Raw genomic sequence first — 19,217 nt, 5'->3', positions numbered from 1 at the left:
CCCCCTTCCTAAACATCTAATCTCCAAACAACAATTTCGTAATCCCCAAAGCATACGCAACACCGCTTGAATTACGATTAGGTGTATACAGCACTAGGTAAATATCGAGAACGTTTGTTCTGTTAAACAACCACCACTGAATATTTCAATGCAAACGTAAACATTCATCACACGCTCAACTTCCTTTAATTAAAGACATTACTCCGCGTCGAAAAAAAGCCAATTTCTAAGCGTTTTACGAAGCCTGTGTTCCGCTTTGTTAACTGTCCAGGCAAGTCGAACCGTAAACAATAATTTTCCAATAAAAACTTTCCATCAAATTTAATTGAAATTTTACGACATCGCATTATCCCAGATCCGAACTGAAACCCGTCGCCGCCGCTGCCTTAAAAACGTGCTTAATGCCTCACGATAGATAAAACATGTTGAAATAACTAATAATTCATCCCGTTTAAAAATAGTGCGTGGTTTAACCAACCCAGATTAAGCTCAATTATGCATTATCATAACATACCTACCGGGTGATTCCGCGAAATAAATCATCGAAAATTAACGCAGGAAGCATTCTTTATGAATGAATTATCCCAAGGCACCTATTAATAATGCAGAGGCGTTATAGTTTTGATCGTTTCAGGGTATACCTTGATGCATGGTCACCGCCGAGCGGCCCATGGAGGGCGGCGCCCCTCGCCCCCGCGGCCCACCGCCCCCCCGGCGCAAGTTCAGCTTCCCGGCCGCCCTCACCGTGTCCACGGACCCCGGCGGCCCGGCGCAGTCCCTCACCAAGCGGCGCTTCAGCAACGTGGGCGACGCCGTCACCCGCAAGCTCTCCACCATCGGCTGGAGGCGGCCGCCCGAGGAGGTGGTAGCCGTGGGGCGCGCTCTGTGCGCGCTGTACATCCGCAGTCGGCTCAAGCGCGCGGGGCTGTTCAACCGTAAGCTGGGACTGACCAGAGTGCGGAGCACCGTGAGCGCCGTCCCCGGCGGCGGCGGCGTCATGGTCAGGGACGTGTTCCCGGGTTTGTCGTGCGCGTGCATGGAGCTGGAGCGGGCGCACCCGAGGCTCTACCTCAACATCGCGCGCCAGACGGGGGTGGGCTCGGACGCCGGCGTCGGAGGGTTGCTGGCGGCGATCGGGCACCAGCTGCTGCGGTGCGACCCCACGTGGGGCAAGGTGGTGGCCGTGTTCAGCGTGGCGGGCGGGCTCGCCGTTGACTGCGTGCGGCTGGGACACCCTGAGAACCTGCACGACTTGCTGGACGGGATGGGGGAGCTGCTGGAGGACAGGATGGCGATGTGGGTGGCGGCTAATGGAGGATGGGTAGGTGGAGAGTCAGCGATTTGGTCGACTTCTGAAATGGTTTATTATATACTAAGTTTGAACCTAAGAATACAAGTGTCAGATGTACACCGGAAGTAGACTCTTTCACGTTTTTTTTTATTGTTGCAGACTGGACTGAGCAATCACTGCCGACCGGAGGACCAAGACATCTCGTTCGTCGAATACCTCGGAATCTTCGCGCTCGTTCTGGCGATTCTACTCACGGCGTACATAATCGTGAGGTTCTTCGTCAAGTTTAGCATGTTATAGCTTATATTAAGTATACGTTATATTTAAACATTACATAAATAAATTATCTTACAAAATCTGTCTCTAACTGGTCACAAGTCACTCCTCCGTCGCCGCCTATAGGTAAGTCGCGAAGAAAACGCCACCGCTCCGTAACATACGACATAAATAAGTATTTATTTTAAGTATATTTACATTAAAGTAAGACAGAACCTTATCCTAACCTAACTAAATCCTCTAACTTTTGTACAACTTCAGGAATACCAGTTTACGATCACCACTTATCAAAAAAAACACTCAACTAAATACGTCTTCGTTGCAGACCGTAACTACTATATACAAGCCATAACAACACAAAATTACCCTATCTTCAGTCTCACCCTTAACTCAACTACCACTTAATTAATTCTCCTTGAAAATGGAATAAACTCTACACTAAAAACACGTAGTAAAAGTTTTAATGCGTGAGCGCATGGTTGATGCTCTGGGTCATGATCGGGTACGACATCATCGGCTGCGTGGTATTGGACATGGCGATCGCCTGCGAGGTGTTGATCCCATTCCTGTGAATCTCGATTTGTTGACTCGGCTGCGCAATCAGCTGCTGCGGCACGTTTGCGATGGCGATCTGCTGCGCCTGCGACGTCAGTTGCGGCGGGGGATTGGCCAGCGACGTCAGCTGCTGCTGCTGAGGCGTGTTAGCCAGCGTCAGCTGCGTGGTAGTGGCCAAAGCCAGTTGTTGCGCTTGCGACGTAAGTTGCGGCTGCGCTTGCTGCGCCAAGTTGTTAGCCAGACTCTGCTGCGCTATAGCCAACTGGGCTTGCGAACTATTGGCGATGGCCACCTGCGGCGGCGGATTCGTAGTGACTGCAAGAAAAATTCTAGACTTGTTTGCGGACTCGGGTCTGAACGGCATACCGAGTATCTGCTGACTGGGGGCCAAAATTTGCGCCGGCGACGCCATACTGACAGTAGGACAGCCTGCGATTGATACGTTCACTGGGTTGCAGGTGGACACTGTGGCTAGGGACACGGGGACCGTGGCCACGCTCGCCGTGACCGTCCGGATCACCTGGGGCGTGTTAGTATTCGTGGTGATGACGGCAGGCACGGTCACGGCTTCGTTGCGCTTGCTGGACACGCGCAAGTTGGCGTTCTGATCAAGGAGAAACTCGTTGGTGGCGGTCAAGTCCGAGACCTGCCGCTTCAGCTGAGCGATTTCTTTGTGGAGCATGGTGTTCTCTTCCTCGAGCATCAAGGTCCTACAACAATAAACTCCACAATAGTAACAATCATAATAATAATAGCATTGTTTAAGTATATTATAGTTGGACAACCTAATACAAATTTTACTTCGCCTAAATAGTGAGCTTTCGGACAAGGAATCCAGGGGGCGTGGGACAAATTTTTCGTCAACGCGCATTTTCACTACAGTGAGCGAACGTATTAGGTTTATTTTACTCTACTTCAGATGGCGCCATCAAACATTAGCAAAGGCAAACACCCTTCACTCTGCGCTTATACGAGGAGTTATCCATAAATCCATAATCAACATTGTTCCGTAAACAGTAATGTGTATAAACATATATGTACAAAATATGAAAATATACTTGACATAAAAAATATGAAGCAACGCGTTGTAGCGTAATACGAAAGAATTGTATTTAAATTAATTTGACGCCTATTTTTATTTGACTATATCTGAAGACTGACAGAAACTTTAAAAAGGGTTTTTAAACTGGTATAATTGTTTAGTTTTACAAGATTTAGTAAAATTTTGATTCGTGGTGTTACAAAAATATTAACACAAAATGAAAATATATATTCAAAGTAAATAATAGAATGATATAAACTTTCAGCGTTGACATTACAAATAATTACAAGACAGAAAGAGAAAACGCATGTTTGTAATACGGGGTTGTTAAAGGCTGCTTTGAAGACTGTTTGTTTCTATGAAAAACAATTGATGAAATCCGACGTTTTGGTAGATTTTGTTCCAAAAATACGAGATAACTAATTGTTTCTTGAACTAGTTTCCGTAACTTTTAAAATTTAAAAAGGATACGCCATTCTGCTGTAATAAAATCTAGAATAAGGTCAAAATACACATCCACTACGAAGAACTAACCCGTTTCGACCATTGGACTGTACAACGAATAAGTGAACAAAGTTCTTGAACATCTTAACGACTTAATACATGATGTTTCCGAATGACAAAATTTACATATCAAATTGTCTTATCAAATGGTAAAACACTCATCAAAATTTGTCACCAACAATGAGATGACGCAATCTCCAAATTTTACAATACTATATCCTCCGTTTACGGTTTACGCATCCGTGTTGAGTTTTTTGACCTTGGACGTCAAGATTTTTGGAAAAAAATGAACATTTTCCAATTTATAATGTTATTTAAATTTTAAAAAATAGCATAGTTCTGATCTTGTGATTTATAAATACGCTATTGAGACTTTTAGGCTTTTCGATTTCTCGATTTTTCAACTTTAAATGTCTCAATTTTTCAATATTTCAATTTTGGGCTTTTCCAATTCTTCCATTCTTCAAATTTTCCATTTCTCGATTTTCAATTTATTGTTAAACTTTAGATTTTTCAATTCTTCGACTGTTTTATATTTCGATTTTTTTTCGATGTTTTAATATTTCATTTTTTAAAATTCTAGGTTTTTCGATATCTCGAGTATTTAAATTTTTCAATTTTTCCAATTTTTAATTTTAATTTTCGAGTTTCCAGTTTTTCTTTTTAAAATTTTTCGATTACTCAATTTTTTAATTTCTCAATTTATCGAATTCAGATGTTTCGTTGTTTTGATTGTTCAGTTTCTCAATTTATCAACTTTTCAATTTGGGCGGGGCTAGTATTTGATAAGGTAAGACTGATTTTGGCACTTTTAACATTTTCCGTTTTTCAACTATTTTTGAAAATAGTTCAGTACATTTTCTTCTAGCTTTCGATATCCAGATGTCATTTTCGGCTTCATTTCTTAAGAAATTCCTACCGTTTTTCGAAAATCGCTAATTCAAATATAGCAATTTTTACAGTTGCCTCAAAATCGCTCGGTATAAAATTTTTGTAGATAAAAGAAGAAATTTTTATTAATTTTTGTTTCGCAAAATACAATTATTTTGAAAATGTACTTTCTGGTTTTTATGTATTCACAAAAATGCTTAAAATCCTAGGTTCTATTACTAGTGCCATTCCCACTTAACAGAAGCACATGATTAGCCCCGCCCACCCACCCTGTCTCATTTCAGTGATTAATTTTAACTGATGTGAGATGTGATTGAAATGAATGATTTTATACTGAACAGAAATTAAGTTAGTCGTTAGAATGAGAAGAGAGGGGGTGGGCGGGGCTAGTATTTGGTAAGATAAGACGGATTTTGGCAAATCACATACTTTCCAAGAAAATAGAGGGTGGGTGGGCGGAGCTAGTATTTGATAAGAAAAGACTGATTTTGGCACTTTTGACATTTTTTAACTATTTTCGAAAATTAGTTCAATACATTTTCTTCTAGATTTCGATATCTAGAAGTCATTTTCGGCTTCGTTTCTTCGGAGATTTCTACCGTTTTACTAAAATCGCTAACTGAACTATACCAATTTTTACAGTGGCGTCAAAATCGCTCTGTATAAAATGTTTGTAGATAAAAAGGGAAATTTTTATTCATTTTTGTTTCACAGAATACAATTATTTTGAAAATGTACTTTGTGGTTTTTATATATTCACAGAAATGTTTGAAATTCTAGGTTCTATTACTAGTGCCACTCCCACTAAACATAAGAACATGATTAGAACCGCCCACCCACCCTGTCTCATTTCAGTGATTAATTTTAACTGATGTGATTGAAGTCAATGATCTTATATTGAACAGAAATTAAGTTAGTCGTTAGAACGAGAAGAGAGGGGGTGGGCGGGGCTAGTACTTGGCAAGATAAGACGGATTTTTGCAAATCGCATACTTTCCAAGAAAATAGAGGGTGGGTGGGCGGGGCTAGTATTTGATAAGAAAAGACTTTTCGATTACTCAATTTTTTAATTTCTCAATTTATCGAATTCAGATGTTTCGTTGTTTTGATTGTTCAGTTTCTCAATTTATCAATTTTTCAATTTTTAACTTTCCTTTTCGACTTACGACTCCTCAATTTCTCGATCCGTCGATTTTTCGATTTCTCGATGTCTGAGTTTTTGAATTTTTCGATGTTTCGATTTTTGATTTTCCAATTTTTTAATGTTCCGATTTTTCAATTTTTTAAATCGAATTGGATTTCTCGATTCTTCAATTTTGCGATATTTTAATTGTTCAATGTTTTAAATCTTAGATTTTTCGATTTCTCGATTTTTTGACTTCTCAGTTCTTCAGTATTTAAATTTTTCAATGAAAAAATGTTGACGTTAAATTTTCAATTTTTTGATTTCTCAATTAATCTATTTTTGATTTTCCCACTTCTCAAAGTTTCGATTTTTCAGTTTTTCAATTCTTCAATTTTTCGACTTCGCTTTATCGGTTTTTCGATTTCTGAATTTTTGGATATTTCCTTCAGTTTTGATATTTTTCAATACTTCGATTCTTTGATTTTTCGACCTCTAGATGTTTCGATTTTTTATTTTTGGGTTTTCAGTTTTTCGTTTTTTACACATTAAATTTTTCAATTTTTCGATTGTTTTATATTTCAATTTCTCAATTTTTCAACTTTTCCATATTTTAATTTTTAAATTTCCAGATTTTTCGGTTTCTCGATATTTCAGTTCTTCAGTTCTTCAATTTTTGATTTTTCAATTTTTCGATTTTTTAAGTTTGCGATTTTTTGACTCTGCTTTTTTGACTTTTCTGTTTCTCAATTTTTTAATTTCCTAATTTTTGGATATTTCAGTTTTTCGATTTCTCAATTTTAACTTTTCAATTTTTAAATTATTAGTTTTTTCGATTTTTCGAGTTTTCAGTTCTTCTATATTTTAATTTTTCAATTTTCGGAATATTTAAATTTTCGATTGTCCAATTTTTTTTTATTTTTCGATTTTCCAATTGTTCGATTTTTGAATTAACCGATTGTTCAATTTCTCGATTTTTAAATTTTAGATTTTCCAATTTTTATTTTTTTTATTTTTTTATGTTTCGATTTCTCGATTTTACAATTTTCCCATATTTGAATTTTTCAATGATTTAAATTTTCGATTTCGAGAATTTACTGTGTTACAGTAGTCATCACTCATCAAGAACGATTATTGCTGTGCGTTCAAATGCCTACATACTGATATGCACGTGCATACAAGACGCATTTAAGGCTGTTTTAAGTCTGCTACATTTAATTTTTGCGATTTTAAATTTATTTCTTGATGTCTAAATCGTATATATTTAAATGGTGGTAAATATTTTGTGATACAATGCATTTTAGTTTCAACGATAATATGTATTTAGTGATTTGACTACTGTTAATAAAAAAAAATACGTAAGATGTTCATACTGAATTAATTTGGTGTTCATAGTTTGATGATAACCCATAGTTATTCTGGAAGCAAATTAGATGACTTGTTACTTATTAATTAAAGTAGTGGTGTTCATGGACAATATACTGCGATAATATTAAATTTTTGTTACCTTAACCTTTATTTGTTTTTGTGCAAATATACGTGCTACCACACACATGAAACAGGTATGCACTACATATATGTAGTCTTCAACACGTACGTTCGCTTATTTTGTGACTGCTCCCCGTACAACGTACTGACTAATACGTCCGTTTACTACCTTATCGACATCACGTGCTTACAGACTATTTTTACCTCCTTTCGTAAGGTACCGCCACTTCACGGTGAAGCGAGTGAGATGTAAAATGTATGTTCATTCTTTTCTACATGGGAAAGTGATTCTCCGTTTAGCTTGTCCATTGATTAAATACATATAGATAGACCCATGCTATTGTTTGGAGCGAACAGGCCAACGGCCGGCGAACAAGAGATGGCGCACCAACAGTCGGCCGTCAAACGCCGGCGAAAAGCTTGGACACCAATCGCGCGCGTAGATAACCCAAATCGCAGCAACAATACATTTAATAAAGCTACCACTCGACAGAGGGCGACGAAAACAATGTGTAAAAATCTCATAGTAACCATTTATATAATTTGCAACGTTGCCAGATGAGCCTAGCACAACTTTGCCGTTATTTCTAGTCGATTAGATTTTATTTCGTTTAAAAGTTTCTGGTGAATAAATGGAATTATTATAATGAATAAACAATACAAACAAATTATTACTTGTTATTTTAAATACTTGTTAGTGTTGATGAAAACATAAATGGTAATTAAAGTTATTCTAAATACGGTCCGGTCCGGTAGCTCAAATTTTACAGTACGAGTGATATGTTTCAGGACGAGTAGGTAGCCGAGTCTTTGATTTCGAAACGAGTACTGCGAAAAGAGTTACCGGACGTATGTTGTTATGTATTTTATTTCATACTGTCAACATACTTTTTTATTCGATAATATTATTATTATTTTGAGAAAAAATCCAAATCGAGTCACTTTTTCTGACATCGTTAGCAACCGCTCTTTGGTAAATGTTTTAATTTGTTTATTCGTGCAAATCAGCATCATATGTTTAAACACATAGTACTTATAACACTTTACAGGACTTATTGTTTTGTATAATCCGACTCGATGGACGAATGTTTTGTGCAATCCGTCTCGAAGGACCAATGTTTGTGCAACTCGGCTCGTCCTACCAGTATTTTTTGTAATCTGGTTGATACGACAATGTGATACCGAATTGTACTTTGATATTGCTCCAAGGACCTTTGTTTTCTTGCGTGCGAGATAATAGACAGCGTTCGGTTTCGATGTTTAATACAGGACGGTTACAGAAGTACTAAATTTACATTTGTATTTACAATAACAGGTAAAGCAAAAGAGACCCAAAAGGGTCAGTGGCCGCTTCCGGAAATGGAACACTTGTCTTTTTTGGCTCAATTTTATCGGACTTGTCCGTTTTTTTGATTTTACCGGAATCGTTCGATCCAGTAAAACGTCAAACTTGACATAGTATAAAGTAAAATAAATAAATTTTATTCAATTTTGACATGTAAACAAACGTTTATTTTGCCGTCAGTAGGCCAGTAAAGCTTTGGTTTATCCGGTAGCACCATAAAATTTTTAAACGGCTAGCGAAATAAAATTTTTATTTTGCTGTTTTAAAACCATGGTTACCATTTCTGTAATTTCTCCAATGCCTTGCTGCTCTTTCCATCTAAGGAACTTTTGATACACTTTCTGATTTGCTCTTTTTTGGGAGCAAGTTTTGCCGTTGGAATCTTGCATGATTTTGCAATTTTTCGATAATTTTAGTTTGTTTAAAATAAACAAACACCGTCGCCAGAGTCACATACTACACACACACACCTGATATTGTAACCTAAATTCTACGCATATAAAACTTTTATTTGGTCGCTGTCAATTCTGACGTTTCTCGAATGTGAACTTTGAATCACCAATTTTTTCACAATTTGGGACTTGGGGTTGTCAAAATTGAATAAAAGTTTGTATTACACTCGCGGTTAAAATGAATGTGTAACTCGCGGTCTTAAGGCGCTCGCGGCATACGCCGCTCTCGCCTTAAACTGGCCGCTCATTAAACATTCACTTTAACCGCTTGTATAATAAATAACTATTATGATGTAAATACAATTGAGTATATCGATAATTCGCTACTGAAAATTTATTGAAATATAATTTGTGTTAAAAAAAGATTTTTGTGGTTTTATGGTTTATTAACATAATTTACTTATTTGAAATTAAATATTTTTAATACATAGCACAAGTTCTTGATATTCTTTATTTTTATTCCAAGTAATAATTGTGTTTCCTTTAGTTTTAATCAAGAAAATTTTTCGGTTATTATCTAACATACTTTTGTACATTAAGAAACTCCATTCCACGTCACAGGACGTTACAGGACAATATTTAAATAAATAAAGAAGTCGTTTTATGTGTTTTAAAATTCACTCTGATTTCCGGACTTTAGACTTTTTGGTGTTTCACTTCGGCACAAGAACTAGTCGTATCTCAAAGAAAACAAACAGTGGAATATACCGTATTGTACCTATATTTCATAGTAAAAATGTCTAAATTTTTTTATGAAGAGACAGACTGTTCTAGGAAACTTTACTAAATCTTTTCATTTACGCGCTATTGAAAGTCCGCCGGTCTCACTGATACTTCTTACTTGGCTCCTACGAATGAAGCGAAAAATGCACAGATTGAAAATATAGTAAATGGGGTAGTATGTATGCGTGATATGTCGTTAGACATTAGGTATTTTGCAAATAAAATTTATTTCATTGAAAACAGAAACAATAAAAAACATATCTGTACAAGTTTGGAATCGATATGGCCAGTTGTTTAGAATATGCAAATATGCTTTTGTTCGTATTTACAATTATTACGAAACAGGTTATCAAATAATCTATTTTCACATGGCGAGACTTTCAAGCGGCCGAAGAATTAAAAACCATAAATTTTCATTGAAGAAACAAACTCTTCCAAGAAAATTACCAAATCTTTTAGTTTACGCACTATTGGACGAGCACTCCTTAAAACGGTCATTATACCTAATCGCATTATTCCATTGATACCTACCTACCGAAAACGTTTCCAGATGAGCCTAACACAAATTTGCGGATATTTCTCGTCAACCAGATATTATTTCATTTAGAAGTTTCTGGTAAATAAATGGGATTATTGTAATGAACACATAAAACAAATAAATTGTGATTATTATTTGTTGTTTTAACCCATTAGACGCTTATAGGCTTATAAGCATACTTTTCTTGAAAAATCGGTAATAAATTCAGTGAAACATCTTTGTGCCTTAATTCCTATTGGTAAACTGGGATTTTGAATAGAGGTCGCAGGAAAATTTTGTATGGTTTTATGGTTTATTTACATAATTTTCTTATTTACAATGAATGTTTTTAATATATAATACAAGTTCTTGATATTATTTATTTTAATTACATTTAATAAACCATAAAACCACAAATTTTTTTTTTAACACAAATTATATTTCAATAAATTTTTAGTAGCGAATTATCGATATACTTAATTGTATTTACATCATAAAATTTATTTATTTTACTTCATACTATGTCAAGTTTGACGTTTTACTGGATCGAACTATTCCGATAAAATCAAAAAAAACGGACAAGTCCGATAAAATTGAGCCAAAAAGGACAAGTCTTCCATTTCCGGAAGCGGCCACTGACCCTTTTGGGTCTCTTCTGCTTTACCTGTTATTGTAAATACAAATGTAAATTTAGTACTTCTGTAACCGTCCTGTATTAAACATCGAAACCGAACGCTGTCTATTATCTCGCACGCAAGAAAACAAAGGTCCTTGGAGCAATATCAAAGTACAATTCGGTATCACATTGTCGTATCAACCAGATTACAAAAAATACTGGTAGGACGAGCCGAGTTGCACAAACATTGGTCCTTCGAGACGGATTGCACAAAACATTCGTCCATCGAGTCGGATTATACAAAACAATAAGTCCTGTAAAGTGTTATAAGTACTATGTGTTTAAACATATGATGCTGATTTGCACGAATAAACAAATTAAAACATTTACCAAAGAGCGGTTGCTAACGATGTCAGAAAAAGTGACTCGATTTGGATTTTTTCTCAAAATAATAATAATATTATCGAATAAAAAAGTATGTTGACAGTATGAAATAAAATACATAACAACATACGTCCGGTAACTCTTTTCGCAGTACTCGTTTCGAAATTAAAGACTCGGCTACCTACTCGTCCTGAAACATATCACTCGTACTGTAAAATTTGAGCTACCGGACCGTATTTAGAATAACTTTAATTACCATTTATGTTTTCATCAACACTAACAAGTATTTAAAATAACAAGTAATAATTTGTTTGTATTGTTTATTCATTATAATAATTCCATTTATTCACCAGAAACTTTTAAACGAAATAAAATCTAATCGACTAGAAATAACGGCAAAGTTGTGCTAGGCTCATCTGGCAACGTTGCAAATTATATAAATGGTTACTATGAGATTTTTACACATTGTTTTCGTCGCCCTCTGTCGAGTGGTAGCTTTATTAAATGTATTGTTGCTGCGATTTGGGTTATCTACGCGCGCGATTGGTGTCCAAGCTTTTCGTCGGCGTTTGACGGCCGACTGTTGGTGCGCCATCTCTTGTTCGCCGGCCGTTGGCTTGTTCGCTCCAAACAATAGCATGGGTCTATCTATATGTATTTAATCAATGGCTTGTCCAACTATAATATACTTAAACAATGATAATAGTTTCGAGTGGGTACCTTGCGTCCGCTCGGCTCAAAATCGGCGGCGGCGGGTTCCCGGCGAAGTACCCCTTGAACACCTGTGGCCTCATCCTGTTGGCGTCCACCGGGTGCAAATCCCCGTTAGTGATAATCTCCGGCTCCGGGGGAGTAATGAATCGGCGCTTCGGCAATTGTATCCCGCACTCTTCGAACTCGTCAAACCCGATGGTCCCCCTTCTGTGTAAAGCGCTCGAGGTGTTCATCACCTGGGACTCGGTCAGCGGTCCCGGAGCACTAATACAAATCATGTTCTTCTTGTTATTGTTGTGAATCAGCTCCAGAATCTCGGCTTCTTCCTCCTCCCTCGTCAGGTGGCGGTACTTGCAGTAGTTGCGTCTGCACAACCCCTTCCTGAACTGGTTGCAGATGGGCTGCGCCCCCGGCAGCTGGTTCTTGCGGGTGGCCTCCGCCAGGATGTGGTTCGACATGATCCCGGTGTTCTTGTACTCGATCTCCTCCTCGGGAGTGCAATGGATGAACCTGGAACCGCCGTCTAACGCACGAACGAATTACAACCAACCCGTACTCACTTGCAGTTGTTCCTAGGACAGATGTTGTTCTGGAAGTCGTGGCAGAAGTTTAACTGCTTCATTTCGAATTCGTGCTTGTATTTGCAGTACTTTCGTTCACAAATGCCACGGACGAAGTCGCGGCAGATGCTGTCTTTGTCTTCTTTGTCTGTTTGTCGATCGTTTTTGTCTTCAGAGGTATCGGACATTTTGTTTGGAACGAAAAAATAAATACATTAAGAGCGCGCAAACCTGAAAAGGCAATGTGGGTTTTTAGAGATGAGGCGGTTCGGGCGGACTGTACCGTGCTCTAACAACAGAATACTGTTTAAAATCGACGCGTGTAACATTTTTACGTTTTGAGTTATCTATTTTAAACGGAGTTCCGGAGACGACAAGCAGTTTAGATTAAATCGCCATTATCATAAACACGGAAAATTTACCGACTCTGGAAAACTTCACCCGGGTATTTTTATTCCATTCGGACGCTCCATTAAAAATCGTCTTTGAAAACGAGAAAATTAGATGGAGCCACCCGACTTAAGCCCCCAAAGCACATAACCATGTCGGCCCCGTCGGGGGCGGCGTTAAAGGTCGCCATACACGCCCTATCGCAACCGGCGGCGCATTAATTGCCCCTTGCGACCGTATAAAACCGGCCGCCGCCAGCCGCCACCACAGTACACCCCTGAAAAACGCGAGGATGTATTCGCTCATCCTCTTCGTCGTCTACATCACAAGCGTCTATTCCGTTTCGGAAATATCAGAGGAGACGTGCGAGACCCTGATGTCCGACATAAACCTGATCAAAGGTAAATAGCGCTTTTCTTAAACAAAAAACTAACTTCGATAACTCGATTCCAGAGGAGTTCGACGAGCTGGGCCGCTTGCAACGCGTCTGCAATGGCGAGATCGCCGTCAACAAGTGCGAAGGTTCCTGCAAGAGCCAAGTCCAACCCTCCGTCATAACCCCGACCGGCTTCCTCAAAGTACGCGACGATTTCGCGTTTTCCCTCACTCAGATGTGTTTTTTTCAGGAGTGCTACTGCTGCCGCGAGAGCTTCCTCCGCGAACGCACCATCACTCTGACCCACTGCTACGACCCCGATGGTGTCCGTCTGACCGTCGAGAACGCCAACTCGATGGACGTGAAACTGCGAGAGCCGGCCGAATGCAAATGTTACAAATGCGGGGATTTTAGCCGATAATGTTCTTTGTGATTGATTTAGTTTACAATAAAGTGAATGATCAATTATCGTGTTGATTCTTACCTCGCTTCTACTCGGTAGGGAGGTTGTAGCGCACGTGCAATTCAGCCACTGACACTTGTTCAGCGTTCGCCAAGTAGCCGATCACCGCTTGGGTCAAGTCTTTCATTTCATTGTAGCGATGGAGGGCTGCGATCTGGGGCTGCAGATCGGTCGTGGCGCCTTCGGATTTTAATGCCTCGATCTGTTTACTTAATTCTGCATTTTCGTGGAGCAAAGATTCGTATTTTGATTGAGGAGGTTGTTCCATTTACAAGTCTGGAAAATGTATATAGTTTTTTCAATGATGGTAATTGTAGGCTTGATGGGTTAAATTACTAGAAATGGACACTCGTCATAACGATAATAAACACATGTGGAAAACAACCAGAGCAAAGTGTGCGATGATTTAATTCATGAATATCAGCAAGTGAGTCAATGTTAATTCTTGCAATGAATATATTAATAGCACAAATTTTCACCATTGTGGTAGATAGTTTTCTCTATTTATAAACTTTCACAAAATTTACAATATTGCTTTTGTGTGTTTCCATTTATTTCCTAAACCCCTAATTTAACCTGAATTGTCACATCACATTGGAAATTAGAAATCCGAAATGTGAAAAAGTGTCGCCTGAATCATCACCTTGTTAGCAGCATAAAAAAGGTCGAGGTAACCTGTAATAGAATCATCCTTGGACGCAATCCGTCCGTCTTAAATTAAATTCTTAATTATAAAATTGGTTTGAAATTAAGATTTAAATATTGGGAGGCGGTAGTTTCAAAAATACTAACCTCAAAATGTCAAAAACATGCGTATTAATTGACAAAATTGGCTAATTCAGCGCAACTGCGTAATAATAAGTTTTAGTAACATTTTATTGACGCAACTGTACCCAAAACCCTCTACGCTGTCACTGCCTCTAATGACAATCTTTATTTTTATAAAGTCTGTAGTCTGCAGTGTTTTGCAATTATTTAAGAACACCCCCTATATTGTTTTCCCGGCCGTTCTACCCCCTACCGCCTGAACAAGTTTTTTGCATAAACCAAAGTCACCCCTTTCATAATAGGTGATTTCAAGGAAATTCATCCATGGACCCAGCAGAGTCCGAGTCACGTTGAAACCCACATGTGACCCTACCATTGTCCAAGGGGTTGGCACACCATGACCCATTGACGCTAAAAATAGCGGCGGCCGCTACTTGAGCGAACAATTAACACCCAGACATGCTAAAAACCCGAATTTTCGACTTCTGCTTAATGGATTCGGCGAAATGGTGGCTTTGATTTCCCAACTTTTCCAAAAGCGACAGCGATATGGGAAAGCGTGAGAACCCCACAAAAACGACGTCCCCAATTAAACCCGAATACTACTCAACGAGATACCAAAAACCCTCACCTTTTCCACCCGAAAACTTCCACATGGGTGGTTTTATAACTCCAAAACACTAAATCACAAAAACGTCAAACGTACTCCACAAACACAACCTGCCATTTTTCTTTGATTGGCAACGTCGGTAAAGCAGGGAGCTGCCATTTTAATGATTTTAATTTGTAATCAGATTAAGGAAAAAAACGCAAATGAGACTAAATCGATTTTCGTTTTAGTCCACGTAATGTCTTTTAAAATTCGGTTACACAGCACGGGGAATTAAAATTGTCACCCGAAACATAACCTCAGAAAAACCACAAATTGTGGAAAATACGTTTCTTTGAGTAAATACTTACATCAGGCGGCCACTTTGTCGCAAAATTAACACCGTATCACTTGGTGCAACTCTAATCACTTTGAAAATCTGTTATCGCAGCTGCAGGCTCCCGCAGGGTTTTTATTTTTGTACCTGGTGTAGTTGGTACGAAGGTACAACTCGCGCCATTTTACAATTTTTTAAACTAGTTTTGAAAAATTCTACTTCCGGCAATGTTTCGTAATTTGCGAACTAGTCCAGTCTCACCCCGTTCGTCAACCCCATGCACCCTTCCAGCCGCCCCCCGCTGCCGTTACACGCATATCTACTATCAACATGACATGAGTTTCACATATCGTACCCTTGAAAAAAGCAAGTCGTCGCCACCAACCCTCTTCCACGTTTTATAAAAGGGGCGAATCGCAATGGTAGCGTAGTCTTAGGCGAGACAGCACCGGAATGAAACCCTTTGAAAACTTAGGTAAGACCAAAACTGTCTAACTCATACTAACTCTTTGTTTTAGAGGTCTACAAGTTATGGAAACTCCTCTTCGCGTGTGCTGTCCTGTCCAGCATGTGCATGGACCCCCGGTTGTCTAGCAATATCAAAGCGACTGCAGCAAGCACGACGGACGAGTGCCAGGTGACTCCAGTAATCCACGTTTTGCAGTACCCAGGATGCGTGCCTAAACCCATACCCAGTTTCGCGTGCATCGGCCGGTGTGCGTCGTACATTCAAGTAAGGGGGCTGCCAAAGCAGGAATAATATAAAGGGGGCTTAGGTTTCAGGCAGCAAAATTTGGCAGATGGAGAGGTCTTGCATGTGTTGTCAAGAGTCGGGCGAGAGAGAGGCGTCCGTGTCGCTGTTTTGCCCCAAGGCGAAGCCCGGGGAGCGCAAATTCATAAAGGTAGGGACTACACACAACATAACCAACTGAAGATTTGAGGTTATGTCGTATCGCTCGATTCGGAATCTATTTTAACTAAAAGGGGTGCGTAAGTTTACGCAAAATTGAATAAAATGTGGTTTTGTTGTGTTATTTTTGTTCGTAATTATCGCATTTTGCGGCTAACGATGTCGGTATAACAGCGATCTGTAATTTGTATTTTTTTTATTTGGAAGCAGGGTAGTATTTGGGTTGATTTTGCAGGTCACCACGAAAGCGCCTTTAGAATGCATGTGCCGCCCCTGCACAGGAGTGGAGGAGAGCGCCGTAATTCCACAAGAGATCGCCGGATACGCCGATGAAGGACCTCTGTCTAACCATTTTCTCAAGTCCCATTCACAATAACTCTGTTAGTTTAGTTTAAAATAAGATGCCTCTTTTGATAATTTATTTTTGTGAATCTGTAGAAAGTTTGACGTTATTAAATTAAATAAAACAGAAACTCCAAGTGATTGCTACATTGAATAATTGTTAATTCTTCTACATGCCTATTTTTGACGTATTGTTTGGAATTATAGATGAAAACGCATTTATATAAAGAGTTTCCTGAGAACTTTTAAAATCAAATTTTTATTCAAAGTATCCCGGCGCCTCCACCATTTTTGTAGAGAATTTAAAATTGATTAAATAGCTTCGAAAGGGGGTCATTCTTATTGGAAATTTTCTCAGGATTAGGAATTCGTGCTTTTTGCCGCATTTGTTTAAATAACAGACAAAACACTTCCGAATGTAATGAAATTTTACGAATACAATTAAAACTATTTCAAAACGGTTCAAAATAACGCTTTACGGTTAATAGCGTTTTTTAGTCACAGAAAGACAATTAGATTGTGTATTATAACACAATTGTTGTTAAATTTTGAAAAAAAACTTGTCGAAATTGTGCTGTTATGCAACCACGTTGTCCCGGTGAATTGTGGGTTGTCTAGCTTTCAGGGACCCCATTTCTGCGCATGCGCCCGTCCTACGTCAAAATTCACGGCGGTCTGTGACGTTTCATTCAAAGAGTTGTTCCTGTGCGAGTAAAAAGAGTTTTTGAGTGTCACAAGTGCAAAAACTATGAATATTACATCAGCAGGTATTTACAAAGCTTTGAATTTTGCTACAACGAAATTATTTAAAGACTTTTGGGGTTTTGATAGTTTGAAAGTTTCCGAATTTGCACATGCGTTTTGCAAGTCATTCAGGACATGACAAATTTTGACAAAAATACCCGTTTATAGTACAATTTCAACAAAAATGTACTCATTATTAGCAAGAAAACACACACCTCGATGATTTTAAATCACGACGACTCAAAATGTGCCAATTTTTCATAAATTCGTTAACATAACCTCACTTTTGCGTTTACAAACAAAGCGGCCTTAATTTATTATTCGTACGAGTACTTTGGTAAAACTCACCTTGTAGCATGTTCCGACAGCCAAATGCAACTATTCGACATAATAAAAAGATTACATGACTCATTTGTACGTTTTTTGTCGTCATAACCTCACTTTTGGTGACTTTGAGTTTTTGTAAATTCCAGCGGGGATTATCTCCCTACTTGAGGAGCCCCGACCGGAGTTGAAAGTCTTCGCTTTGAGAAAGCTCGACAGCATTGTGGATGAATTCTGGCCGGAAATATCCGAAGCAATTGAGAAAATGTAAGTGCCCCCTTGTTCCTCTGTCTTAATAATAACCCCCGCTTTAGTGAGATTCTCCACGAAGACAAAATTTTCCAACAACACCATCTGGCCGCTCTCGTCGCTAGCAAAGTCTACTACCACTTGGGGTCCTTTGAAGACTCCCTAACTTATGCTTTGGGGGCTGGCGATTTGTTTGACGTCAACGCTCGAACTGAATACGTGGAGACGATCCTAGGTAACAATAAAACACGTTGTAATTTATTCTGACGGGTTATTTTAGCTAAATGTATCGATTATTATACTCAACACCGCATCGCGTTGGCTGATGGAACCCCCGACGCTAAACCCATTGATCCTCGCCTTGAGGCCATCGTCAATCGCATGTTTCAGCGCTGTCTGGACGATGGCCAGTACCGACAAGCTATGGGTTTGGCCTTGGAAACGCGTCGCATGGACATTTTCGAGTCCTCAATCACCCAGTCTGATGACATCAGTAATATGCTGATCTACGCATTCCAAGTACTTTTCGTGCGTTCATAGTAATTTTTAGTAATTTTTATTAATTGCATAGGTGGCGATGAGCCTCATCCAAAACCGCGGCTTTCGCAACACAGTCCTCCGCTCCCTCGTCGGTCTCTACCGCGGCCTCTCCGTCCCCGACTACGTCAACATGTGTCAATGCTTGATCTTCCTCGAGGACCCGCTCTCCGTGGCCGAAATCCTCGACAAACTCGTGCAAGGCGAAGAAGAAAACCGGCTAATGGCCTACCAAATCGCGTTCGATTTGTACGAATCGGCCACTCAGCAGTTCTTGGAGCGCGTGATGGTGGCGCTGAGGGCGACAGCCCCCATTCCGTCCCTGCTCGAGGACAAACTGAAGCCGAAAACCGTGGAAAGTTCGACGGAAGCCACGGAAAGCGCCGAACCCAAACCCGAGGTCAAGGAGGAGCGCACTCTGGAGAACTTGAGCGAGAAGGAGAAGGAGCACCAGGAGTGTCTGGAGAAGCTGCACACGATTTTGTCGGGGGAGATCTCGATTGAGCTGCACCTGCAGTTTTTGATCCGGTCGAATCACGCCGATTTGCTGATTTTGAAACAGACGAAGGAGACCGTGAGGGTCAGTATATGTCACACGGCGACGGTTATTGCGAACGCGTTTATGCATAGCGGGACCACGAGCGACCAGTTTTTGAGGTAAACGTTTTTTTTTAATAAATTTATAATTGTTTTTACAACCCGGTTTC

General features: G+C 39.3%; 5 protein-coding genes across 6 annotated transcripts in view; 4 read left to right on the top strand and 1 right to left on the bottom strand.

Moving 5' to 3' along the window:
- Positions 1-1,647, top strand: part of LOC135137030 (bcl-2-related ovarian killer protein homolog B) — a 35,667-nt gene extending 34,020 nt beyond the window's left edge. For both annotated transcript variants that reach the window (XM_064066571.1, XM_064066572.1), the window contains exons 2-3: positions 635-1,321; positions 1,451-1,647. In XM_064066571.1, coding sequence (XP_063922641.1) covers positions 650-1,321; positions 1,451-1,591 — 813 coding nt within the window. In that variant the 5' untranslated portion in view covers positions 635-649 and the 3' untranslated portion in view covers positions 1,592-1,647. The remainder of the gene's footprint in view (positions 1-634; positions 1,322-1,450) is intronic.
- Positions 1,648-1,719: 72 nt separating this feature from the next.
- Positions 1,720-13,822, bottom strand: LOC135137029 (zinc finger CCCH domain-containing protein 10-like). Its single transcript, XM_064066569.1, has 5 exons — positions 13,732-13,822; positions 12,482-12,712; positions 11,928-12,431; positions 2,489-2,832; positions 1,720-2,437 (listed from the first exon to the last, which is right to left on the bottom strand). Exons 2-5 carry the CDS (start codon positions 12,667-12,669, stop codon positions 2,028-2,030), a joined length of 1,446 nt encoding a protein of 481 aa, XP_063922639.1. The 5' UTR covers positions 12,670-12,712; positions 13,732-13,822; the 3' UTR covers positions 1,720-2,027.
- Pburs (Partner of Bursicon) lies at positions 12,736-13,767 on the top strand. The gene is made up of 3 exons (XM_064066576.1): positions 12,736-13,272; positions 13,325-13,449; positions 13,498-13,767. The coding sequence occupies exons 1-3, from the start codon at positions 13,164-13,166 to the stop codon at positions 13,666-13,668; spliced, it is 405 nt and encodes a 134-aa protein (XP_063922646.1). The 5' UTR covers positions 12,736-13,163; the 3' UTR covers positions 13,669-13,767.
- Positions 13,823-15,332: 1,510 nt separating the features above from the next.
- On the top strand, positions 15,333-16,756 carry LOC135137031 (bursicon). Its single transcript, XM_064066573.1, has 4 exons — positions 15,333-15,879; positions 15,923-16,137; positions 16,181-16,306; positions 16,550-16,756. Exons 1-4 carry the CDS (start codon positions 15,858-15,860, stop codon positions 16,688-16,690), a joined length of 504 nt encoding a protein of 167 aa, XP_063922643.1. The 5' UTR covers positions 15,333-15,857; the 3' UTR covers positions 16,691-16,756.
- A 555-nt stretch (positions 16,757-17,311) lies between these two features.
- LOC135137154 (26S proteasome non-ATPase regulatory subunit 1) overlaps positions 17,312-19,217 on the top strand; it is a 113,510-nt gene continuing 111,604 nt past the window's right edge. Inside the window, exons 1-5 of the mRNA XM_064066742.1 lie at positions 17,312-17,423; positions 17,874-17,991; positions 18,039-18,208; positions 18,254-18,492; positions 18,545-19,167. Of these exons, the coding sequence (XP_063922812.1) occupies positions 17,405-17,423; positions 17,874-17,991; positions 18,039-18,208; positions 18,254-18,492; positions 18,545-19,167 (1,169 nt within the window). The 5' untranslated portion in view covers positions 17,312-17,404. The remainder of the gene's footprint in view (positions 17,424-17,873; positions 17,992-18,038; positions 18,209-18,253; positions 18,493-18,544; positions 19,168-19,217) is intronic.

The sequence above is a fragment of the Zophobas morio genome, unplaced genomic scaffold, assembly GCF_036711695.1.
Source record: "Zophobas morio isolate AGI-343-1 ecotype UQ-CSIRO unplaced genomic scaffold, CSIRO_AGI_Zmor_V1 ptg000028l, whole genome shotgun sequence".
NCBI classification, from domain to species: Eukaryota; Metazoa; Arthropoda; class Insecta; order Coleoptera; family Tenebrionidae; genus Zophobas; species Zophobas morio.
Note: the sequence above shows the minus strand (reverse complement) of the source record. Positions and strands in the feature narration are given on the sequence as shown.